The sequence below is a fragment of the Colobus angolensis genome, unplaced genomic scaffold (genome assembly GCF_000951035.1).
Source record: "Colobus angolensis palliatus isolate OR3802 unplaced genomic scaffold, Cang.pa_1.0 Scaffold403, whole genome shotgun sequence".
NCBI lineage: Eukaryota > Metazoa > Chordata > Mammalia > Primates > Cercopithecidae > Colobus > Colobus angolensis.
In genome coordinates, this window is record NW_012117411.1 from 356,760 (window position 1) to 368,222 (window position 11,463).

General features: G+C 38.9%; 1 protein-coding gene across 1 annotated transcript in view; it reads right to left on the reverse strand.

Moving 5' to 3' along the window:
• Nucleotides 1-7,057: 7,057 nt before the first annotated feature.
• DOCK4 (dedicator of cytokinesis 4) overlaps nucleotides 7,058-11,463 on the reverse strand; it is a 477,639-nt gene continuing 473,233 nt past the window's right edge. Inside the window, exon 51 of the mRNA XM_011955954.1 lies at nucleotides 7,058-9,693. Coding sequence (XP_011811344.1) covers nucleotides 9,241-9,693 — 453 coding nt within the window. The 3' untranslated portion in view covers nucleotides 7,058-9,240. The remainder of the gene's footprint in view (nucleotides 9,694-11,463) is intronic.

Sequence of the window (11,463 nt, forward strand, 5' to 3'; positions counted from 1 at the left end):
TTAGTGATGTTGAGCATTTTTTCATATGCTTCTTGGCCACATGTATGTCTTTAAGACGTGTCTGTTCATGTCCTTTGCCTACTTTTTATTGAGGTGGTTTGCTTTTTTCTTGTTTATCTAAGTTACTTATAGATTCTTGATATTATAACTTTGAAGGTACATAGTTTGCAAAAATTTTCCCATTCTGTTTACTCTGTTGAGAGTTTCTCTTGCTGTGCAGAAGTTCTTTTAGGTCCCACTTGCCTTTGTTTTTATTGGAATTGTTTTTGGAAACTGCATCATGAAATCTTTGCCAAAGCCTATACCAGAAAAAATTTTCCTACATTTTTTTCCTAGGGATTTTATAGTTTTAGGTCTTATATTTAAGTCTTGAATCCATCTTGAGTTGATTTCTGTATATGATCACAGGAAGGGATCCAGCTTCAATCTTTTGCTTATGACTAGTCAGTTATCCCAGCATCATTTATTAAATAGGGAATACTTTCCCCATTGTTTGTTATTGTTGACTTTGTCAAAGACAAGATGGTTGTAGGTGTGTGGCTTTATTTTTTGGTTCTCTAACCTGTTCCATTGGTCTGTCTGTTTTTCTACAGTACCATGTTGTTTGTATTACCGTAGCCTTGTGGTACAGTTTGAAGTCAGGAAATATGATGCCTACAGCTGTGTTCTTTCTGCATAGGATTGCTTTGGCTATTTGGGCTCTTTTATAGTTTATTATGAACTTTAGAATAGTTTTTCCTAATTCTGCAAAAAATGTCATTGGTAGTTTGATAGAAATAGCATTAAAACTGTAAATTGCTTTGGGCAATATGGCCATTTTAACAATACTGACTATTCCTATCTATATACATCGAATGTTTTTCTATTTGTATAATCTCTGATTTCTTTAGCCAGTGTTTTGTAATTCTCACTGCAGACATCTTTCACCTCCCTTGTTAGCTGTATTGCTAGGTATTTTATTCTTTTTGTGGCTACTGTGAATTGGATTGCATTATTGAGTTTGCACTCAGCTTGGACATTATTGGAGTATAGAAATGCTATGAATTTTTGTACATTAATTTTTGTATCCTGAAACTTGACCAAAGTTGAAACCAAAGTGAGTGAAATTGAGATGCAAAAATCCATACAAAAGATCAACAAAACCCAAAGTTTTTTGAAAGAATACATAAGAATAATAGACTTCTAGCTAGATTAATAAAGAGAGAAGACCCAAATAAAACACAATAAAAAGTGACAAAGGTGACATTACCACTGACCTCATAGAAATAACAAAAATCCCTCAGAGACTATTATGAACACCTCTATGCATACGAGTTAGAAAACCTAGAATAAATTGACAAATTCCTGGAAACATACAGCATTCCAAGATTGAACTAGAAAGAAACTGAAATCCTGAACAGACCAGTGATGAGTTCCAAAATTGAATAAGTAACAAAAAACCTACCAACTAGAAAAAGACCTGGGATGGAGGGCCAGATAACCAGATATATTCACAGCAAAATTCTTCAAAACATATAAAGAGCTGATACCATTCCTACTGAAATAAGTCCAAACAATTTGGGAGGAGGGACTCCTCCCTAACAATCTGTGAGACCAGAATCATTCTAATATCAAAACCTAGCAGAGACACAATGAAAAAAACCTTCAGGTCAGTATCTCCGATGAACATAGACTCCTGATGAACAAAATACAAGCAAATTAAATCCAGCAGCACATCAAAAGGCGAATCCACCACTATCAAGTAGGCTTTATTCCTGGAATACAAGGTTGGTTCAACATATACAAACTAATAAATGTGATCCATTACATAAACAGAGGTAAAAACAAAAACCACATTATCTCAATAGATGCAGAAAAGGCTTTTGATAAAATTCAACATCCCTTCATGTTGAAAACCCTCAATGAACTAGGCATTGAAGGAACACACCTCAAAATAATAAGATCCATCTATGACAAACCCACAGCTGACACCATGCTGACTAGGCAAAAGCTAGAAGCATTCCCCTTGTGAACTAGAACAAAACAAGGATGTCCACTCTCACCACTCCTATTCAACACAGTTCTGGAAGTCTTAGCCAGAGCAATTGGGCAAGAGAAAGAAATAAAAGGCATCCAGATAGGAAGAGAGTAAGTCAAACTATCTGTCCTCATAGACAATATGATTCGGTATCTAGAAAACCCCATAGTCTCTGCCCAAAGGCTCCTAGAACTTCTGACTAACATTTCTATGATTTGATTTTTTTGCCTATTGTTTATCCTAATACTCATGTTCCATTTTGGAAACATTTTCTTAGCATAGGTTTACAGTAATGGAGTTATATGGCTCAAAGGACATAACTATTCTTTAGACTCTTGATCCATATTGCCACATTTTGTTCTGAAAAAGCTATCCTAATTTAGTGCTACCAGCTATATCAATTAGTACAACTTTCACAATATTTTTTCTACAATTGGGTGCTGTCATGTTATACGTTTAGCTAATTTAATAGTACATTTAGTGGCCTGGTGCAGTGGCTCACGCCTGTAACCCCAGCACTTTGGGAGGCCGAGGTGGGTGGATCACAAGGTCAGGAGATCGAGACCATCCTGGCTAACATGATGAAACGCTGTCTCTACTAAAAATACAAAAAATTAGCTGGGCATGGTGGCTAGTCCCAGCTACTTGGGAGGCTGAGGCAGGAGAATGGCGTTAACCTGGGAGGCAGAGCTTGCAGTGAGCTGAGATCAGGCCACTGCACTCCAGCCTGGGCCACAGAGCAAGACTCCATCTCAAAAAAAAAAAAAGAAAAAAAATACATTTAGCTAATTTAATGTTATACATTTAGCTAATTTAGCTAATTTAATTATAATTTAATATGCTAATTTAATAACAAATGTTATTTGACTATAGTTTTTTTTCTGATTAGTAGAATGGCTATTTTTCCATATATTTATTTCTGGTTCATCTTTTATAAATTATCAAAATATTTTCTCCCTTTTGCAATACTGTGTATCTTAATAGCATATTTTTAAATCAATTTGGGTGAATGAAGACATTAACATTGTTATATTTACTCCAATTGTGGTTTTTTCTTTTTTTTTTGGTTCTGTTCTTTTATTTTGGTTATCTTAGACTTAGAGAAGTTTTGAAATTTAATAGAGCTAATTCTGTCTGCTTTTTATAAATTCTTAAGCTTAAAAAGTTGCCTAACCAAAAGGAATAAAAAGGAAAGAAAGAAGAAAGTTTCCCTATTGTCTGAGGTTGGTAAATGTTACATTTGTTCTTGTCTTCAGACCTAGCCATTGTGTTAGCTAGATGAATATGCTGGAAGGTCACAGTCAGCTCTCCTCAAGGAGGCGGCCAAATGAGACGGGATGAACGCACGGGTAGAGAGCTTAACTCTGAAGAGAAGAGCCTCTTTCTCTGGGTTTAGATGAACAATGATTTGGATACATTGTGAGTGTTGAGGCAGGAGGCTGAGGTAGTGCCATGTAGAGAGTGAGGGGAGGGAGAATGGGATGTGATAGGACATCACTGCCGAATTTCTTCATTATAGACCCAAGCCCTCTTAACACTCACCATGCAATTACTAGTGTTTTTCCCCCTTTGGAAATAACCTGGGACTGTTAACTGTTGTAATGCACTAAGACATATCAAGACCTTCCTGTGCTTTTATCCGAATGAGAAAATTTACATAATTGACACAAAAGGGACTTGTAAACTGTTAATAATACCTGTAAAATTCCTTTTAGAATTCTGTATAAAAATTGTTTCTATTGGCTCCTTACTGCTGCTACTAAAGAAGAGGAGCTTGACTGTTAAACCCTTCACAAACTTACAAGATTAAAAGTAGCTGGTCTCACTGCTAATCACTTCTGCTCTAGTAGGAGTTTCATATGCATCCAGAAACTCCTCCACTTTCATCTCCTTCTACCTGCCACACCTATGCCTTTCAGTAGACACCTGGTTGCAAACTCCGGATGTCCTTTTCAAAGAGGCCCAGATCCAGATTTGCTCTTTTATATAAAGGAGAATAAAATAAGAAAAGTGAAACCAGTGTAGTGGCATTCAAATATTGTATAATTCTTTGTCAATCTCTTAAAATGCGTTATCATACTTGCATATAGTTCTATAAAGCCACCGCATAAAATAGCCCCTTGCAACATCCCAGTCACCGGCCATTTTCACTCCTCAGAGACAACTATTTTCAATTTTTAAAATTATTTCTTAATGTTTACCTTTTATCTCTCAATAAAAGTTATCTTTTATTGATACTTTTTGATTGTCATTAAGTTTTATGCATTATCTGCTAATATCCCTTTATGGAACATGAGAATTTATTTTATTCTCCACATACATGAATTCCTTTACCCTCATCCTTCCAATATAATTATACGATAATTTGGGGCTAGATCAATTATATTTTGTATTTCCAAAACTATGTAAATATGATAAATAGCTGACTCATATAGTATATTATAGTTACATTTGCTTTCTTGTGTAAAAGGTTTTGGTGCTTTCTGGAGTTATTAGCTTTTTCCACTTGCACAGCTTTCTAGGTACCTATCTCATCCATCCCTTTACTCTTACAAAAAGGTATGTCTCCCTTTAGTAAGGTTCAAACACAATGAGTACTTCATCAGCTTCATCTTCTTGGATGGAGACTGTTCATTCTGTGAGCAGACTGGGCTGTTTAGTGTGGTTGTTCAGATCATCATCCTCACTTCCAGGCTTTTGGCTCCTTAATTGGATGTGAATGACAGAGGTAAACTCTGGATAAGTAAAGTGGTACATGGGTTCAGAATTTTGGGAATTTTCTAGTATTCTATACAAATAGAGAATCTAAAATGTCTTAGCAATCTCTTCTCTGGGATGAAGTGTTTTAGTAGGTGCCGTCCGAAATTTAATGCCTGTTACTTTTCTTTTCATCTCCCCTTTTCATTTCCTTTATCAGGATATCAATATCCTTAGCACAAGATTCTATAAATAAATTACTTCATTGACTTATTAACCTTTCCTCAAACTTTAGGTAAGGTAGCAGTATTCCCCTCCCTCCCCCCGCCAACATATTAAATAAGTGAACACACACTGATATCCAGTCTTGAAAAACTTGCCACAAAAATATATTGCTGGTGGCACTAAAACTGACATAAGACTCTCTGAACTCCCTCACTTAAAATCCTTGCCTGGCTGTTTGTATTCATCCTAAACAATTACACTGTGATTTTTACCCAATCCTACTCAAGGCCTGCTCATTAAAAGATCCACCTTAAACAAAACTCCAGAATTTCAACAAAATCTGATCTTGCCCTTTGCCATAAGACACTACCAAAGCTCTGTTGAGGTGGGTTTCTCTCCCTTATCGTAGGGAGCAATGAACTCAGCCCTGTATCCTCAATAGATTGTGTGGATGACTGTGTCTTTGAGGAACTAGCAGTTAACAATTTAGAAAAACTATGTAATATATATATGTGTAGAAAAAGGCAAAAGGAATATGTAAAAATATTAATAGTTATGTTAGGGGATTGGTATTTTGCTACATTTCCCAACTGATTTTTCTGGTATTTGTTTTTTTGTTGTTGAGATGGAGTCTCACTCTGTCGCCAGGTTGGAGTGCAGTGGCGCAATCTCAGCTCACTGCAACCTCCTCCTCCCGGGTTCAAGCGATTCTCCTGCCTCAGCCTCCTGAGTAACTAGGACTACAGGCATGTCCCACCATGCCCACCTAATTTTTGTATTTTTAGTGGAGATGGGGTTTCATCATGTTGGCCAGGCTAGTCTCGATCTCTTGACCTCATGATCTGCCCGCCTTGGCCTCCCAAAGTACGGGGATTGTATGGTATTCTTACATAATGAGGGCTGGGCTTACTTTAAAAAATAAGTAAGAATTCATTTTGGTACAAACCACCTTTCAATGTGCACAGATAAAACAAAGGCAAAGCTACGCAACTTGTTGTTCTCTTTGTTGTGTTTTGTAGAACAGTTAGTAACAATCCAGGGAGAAACCTACTTATGTAGGAAACTGAGCTCTTCTTATTGTAATTATGCTTGTAGAGTCCAAATACTGACAGGCTCAGTTGTAATGTAAACAACCCAAAAATATTCCAAAGGCACTTAGATAATGTTGAGAAACAATCAGAAAGACACTGACAATGGCCTTTATTTTTTGTTTTTGAGACAAGAGTCTCACTCTGTCACCCAGGCTCGAGTGCAGTGGCGTGATCTCAGTTCACTGCGACCTCCGCCTCCTGGGTTCAAGTGATTCTCTTGCCTCAGCCTCCCAAGTAGCTGGGATTACAAGCACCCGCCACCACACCCAGCTAATCTTTGTATTTTTAGTAGAGATGGGGTTTCACCATGTTGGTCAGGCTGGTCTTGAACTCCTGACTTAAAGTGATCCACCAGCCTCGGCCTCCCGAAGTCCTGGGATTACAGGCGTGAGCCACTGCGCCCAGCTGACAATGGCCTTTAAATGGGTTTTTGTATTCAATGAGGCTGAAGCTGTAGACAATGGTTTTCTTGGCACTGAGTTACATAAATGTCTTAAACCTAATACAATATTGACACATTTCACCAAGTTAAAAGCCAGGCTTTATTAATAGAAATCTTATAGTCAATGGGGTTTTCAGTGTATATTGAATGTATATTTTCTATTATTTTATGAAAACCAGGGAGAAGAGTTGGCATGCAGATAGATTTTTACCACAGCTGTCAAAAGCAGCATTAACCATGCCCTTATATGCTTGGAATTATCTGTTTTATGTCAAGTTTTCTGATGCAAACAAATTTTGATGGTTTGACTTAAGTTGGCTCTGGTTAGGGCCAATGAATGGTCAGCCAACCAGGTAAATGCTACCTTCTCTATGGGATATTAACCCATATTGTTTGTTACCTTTCCAGTGATTGTTTCCTATGGCATAAGTGAGCTGTAGTGAGTGTGAAATGCATCTATCTGGGCACGACAACACAAACAGGATCTATCTAAAAAAGAAGGCTAGAAATCTCACTATAATAAGATCAACAGTCGCTTCTATTCCAAGTAAAGACATGCTGATGATAGGAGTCAAGACAGAAATATTAAGATTAATCTGGTAATTTTATTAAATATTTACCATTCAGCAGCAACCAACAGGAACATGTGGGCTAACAGAATCTCTTAAAATGTTCTGCTATGTAGCTGCTTCAGAAATACACACACATGATAAATTCAAGATAAATTCAACTGCTCACTGCCAAAATTTTTTTAAAAAAATGGCTCCAAGAGCAAATAACACTGATTTATACTGTGCCCAAGCACTAGTCAACAAATCTATTAAATTACACAGGAAAAGGAAATCAAGGAAGCTTTGTTATCTTATGCATGTCATCTTATTTAAATGGAAGTTTTTACTTCTTTAAAGCAACAGAAATATGGAGCTTCACATATATATGTGTATATATATGAACGTGGTTACAGACACAAAGTGTTATCAAAAGCAAAAGCTAGTTGAAAAAATTTCTGACTGCAAAACTTGCAAGATACAAAGCTAAAATGCATATGTTCCTTTTCTCAATTATGAACACTTTCACTAAACATAAATATTTAACATATATTAATTTTTCCGACATTCAAAATTGTAAAGTCAATATGGCAGAATTGTTAAAAGCACATATGTACAAATATTCTTTTTCCATACATAAAGTATTTGGCATAATTATAACAATCATACTGCATCAACAACTGTTTGCTTTTATTTTTACTTTTTTTACACATAATGGTATCTCTTATTAAAATTAACCAGTTATATACAAAAATACTTGAACATTTATTATAGAAAACCTCTATAACCAGCCTCAACAGCATATACCTGCTGAATGGTTTCATTAAGAGAATATAAAAAAGTGGTCACTGCCTTCCAGGTAAGCTACCAACGAAATAAACATGGTTAAACTAAAATGAGCTTCCCAACAAAAGAGGGAAAATATTTAACAGTATGATTTAAAATACAGTTCATATCTATTGTCAATTGAGTGTTATAAACAGTCAGTAAAAGAAAAAACAAAGATATAAAATACATTACTACAGACAAGGTGCTTTTTTCACACTTCTACAACTGTGGCATTAGCATCCCTACCTAGATCTAAGATGCTATGTTGCAATATTCAAGCTAGAGAAGTCTACAGCAATCCTCCTTCAACAGAAAGACGACAGGTCAGCTAAGACAAACTCCACTGGTAAAAGTGGAGAGTCGTGAGGAATTTTTTATTTTGTGCAGGATTGAAAGTTAATGCCCTTGCCTTTGATAAGTCCTTTTGCCATTTAATCATGCTAATACATTTTCACTAAGTTTTTTTTCTTCACTTAAGCTATTAATTTAATACTGTCCTGTATTGATTCCTGAATTCTTGCTAATGGGGCACAGTCATTTGTGCCTCTTTAATACTTGAGCACTTGCTCTTGTTCAATGACAAATTTTATATAGGAAACTATCAAGAAAGGAAGCGCAAAATTCAAGTAAACATTTCTTCTGGAGTCTCTTGCTTAATCTAGCTGATTGGAACTCTGAAGCAAATTGCACCTTGAAAAGAAATACAGTAGATACCATGGTGTCAGGGTAGTAAGGGATTTAGCAACCAATTCGCGAAATAGCATTTTAAGAATGTAGACAGCAGTCAAACAGCAAAAGCAACCTTAAAGAAGCATTTTGTTTCAAGAACAAAACAATTTCCAGTCCCAATCCTTGCAACCCTTTAAGTATACTGTCTTGCTCACCTGCTTGAACTTTAATTCTGATGATCTGCACTGATAATCTGCTCAGGGGAAGAGCCAAAATCCTTGCCTTATTTACAGAAGTCTTCTAAAATAAGGACCACTGTGTTAGGATGTACACTGACTTAGGCTTTCTCCAAGTATCAAGTATTCAGTAAAAAGGATACAACATTGTCACACATTGTATTGTCTGACAATATCGTATTGGTTTTAAGATTAAACTATATTAAAAAAAGTGAACATAAAAAGGTACAAAAGGAGTCTTTATCACTATTTACCACTTTCAAATGAGAAACATTTTAATGAAATTCAGCCATACTTCACTTAACATCTGGCGTTTTAGATCAGCAACTTTTAATATTGTGCAACATGATATTAATAAGCAAGTTTTAATTCCATTCATCGAAGGATCTGAGTAAGTTATTAAAGTGCCTACACTAAATGTCTTCTCATCATACTTCTTATTTTGTAAACGGGCAAAGAATGCATCGCAGGTACATAGAAAAGTGACTTATAACTGAGAGACCTTGCGGGGCAGGGGCCTGGGCCGTGGGCCGGGGTCAGTCCTCCGGGCCCCATTCTCCAGGTGGCTGGATCGCGCCGCCAGAGGCTTGGGGGGCAGCGCGGGCGGCTCGGGCGTGACGGGGATGGAGAGGCTGTGAGGTAGCGGGACAGGGCGCCGCAGAGTCCGCTCGTAGACGCTGTACGGGGGCGGGGTCTTGTTCTCCTTGCGCACCGGCTCCTCCCCGCCGTAGCTCGGCACAGGCACCGGCACCGGCATCGGCACCGGCAGGGGGACCGACTGTTCATTCACCTGATTTTCAAAGCCTGAGGTTTCCGACGTGCTGCACCGGCTGAGAGAAGAAATCCCACTGCTGTAGCTGCCCGACAAGACGGGGGAGTTGGAGATGAGTCCTGGTGAGTGGTACTCCACCGGAGAGGGGGTAAAAGACTGCACAGAGCCCTGCTCCGGGGAGAAGGAAATGAGAGGGAGACACAGTATTGAGTCGTGAACGCAGATGCGCTGAAATGCGCGCCCCCATGCGGAGGCCCCCAAAACCCCCAAAGCCAGCTGCATCAGGAGATGCAGCCTTTAAGGAGGTGATTAAGGTAAAAGGTCATTACGGTGGATCCTAATCCAAGTTGACTGGTGTCCTTATAAGAAGAGGCATTTGGACACACAGGGAGACGCCAAGAATGCGACACACAAAGACCTTGCAGGAAGGGCGGCCTGAAAGCCCAGGAGGGAGGCTTTGGGGAAACCAAGACTGCCACGCCTTGATCCTGGACTTCTAGCTGCCAGAATTGAGAAAATACATTGCCGGTGTCTAAGCCACCCAGTTTGTGGTATTTTATGGGGGAAGCCCGAGCAGACTAAGACACTCACACTCAAATTGGAGTGTTGTCCTTTGTAGCACTGAAAATGCACACCAGACGTTTATCTGCCAGGGCCACCAGTCCTTGAGTTCAGTTCACCGCCCAGTTTACTCCTTATTTTCAGATAGAGGATACATGAGCTAGGCATGGTGGCTCACGCCTGTAATCCCAGTACTTTAGGAGGCCGAGGCACGGATCACTTGAGGCCAGGAGCTCCAGACCAGCCTGGGCAACACGGCAAAACCCCATTTCTACTAAAAAATCCAAAAAGTTAGCTGGGTGTGGTGGCTCATGCCTGTAATCCTAGTTCCTCTGGGAGGATGACCTGAGCCTTCGGAGGTTGAGGCTGCAGTGAGCCGTGATCCATCAGTGCACATGAGACTCTGTCTCGAAAAATCATTTTAAAAAGGTACCCACCAAGATAATTTGGAAGCACACATTAGTCCTATAGTTTGGAAGAGAGGGAACTGGCCAAAAAAAAAAAAAAAACAACAACCAAAAAAACAACCATACAACCTTTGGGGGCCCTATTCACCTTCCCAGCTCAGCAGGGCATGCTGCAGACCAGGAGCCAGGGCCGCTGAGCACACACAGCTCAGAGGACCCAGAGAGCTGAGGAGGAGGAGCAGAGGCACCCAAGGTCCTGCACCTGATTTCTCCAGCCATCACTCCAGACTCCTGAGCTGAACTGGCAAACTGGCAGCTCCCGGGCTGTAGCCTGGGTGAGCCGTTTCATCAGCAGGGTTTTTTAAAAACCTGTTTTAGTTGTTATTTTTTAACATTTCGTATTTCACATGAAACTCCAGAATCCTGGCAGTTCATAAGGAGCTAGAAGTTCTGGCCACAATGGCACACATTCTCTTAACAGAGAGAATCTTTAAAAGCTGAGCAGGGGCTGTCCCTTTTCACTTTGCCAGTCCCCACTATGCCATGTGGGGACTATGCCCAGCCTCCTTCCTTCATTTATGTCAGCTGTCTGGCTCCATTTGGCATCTGAGTTTGTTGCTTTCCCAACTGGTATCCCAAGGAAAACGAGTCCTAAGAGATGTTTTGTGAAAAGAGGGTTCTGCTGGGAAATGCTGCACACTGTATACTCCTTGTGTATATTCAAACCATACTTGCATTTTCAAATCTTAGAATAAAGGAATACAAATAATTTTGTTCAGCCCAGTGTTTTCCAAACTGACTTGATTATAGACCTTTTTTTCCCCACTTACTACATAATGTCCTGGAAAACTAATGTTCTGTGGCATACACTTTGAAAAATGCTATCTTAAGCTAACTTTGGTCTCTCTTTGTAAACAAAATAACGCTGGTAGATATACATCCTGTCATTTAGTAGAAGCCTAAAATGAAG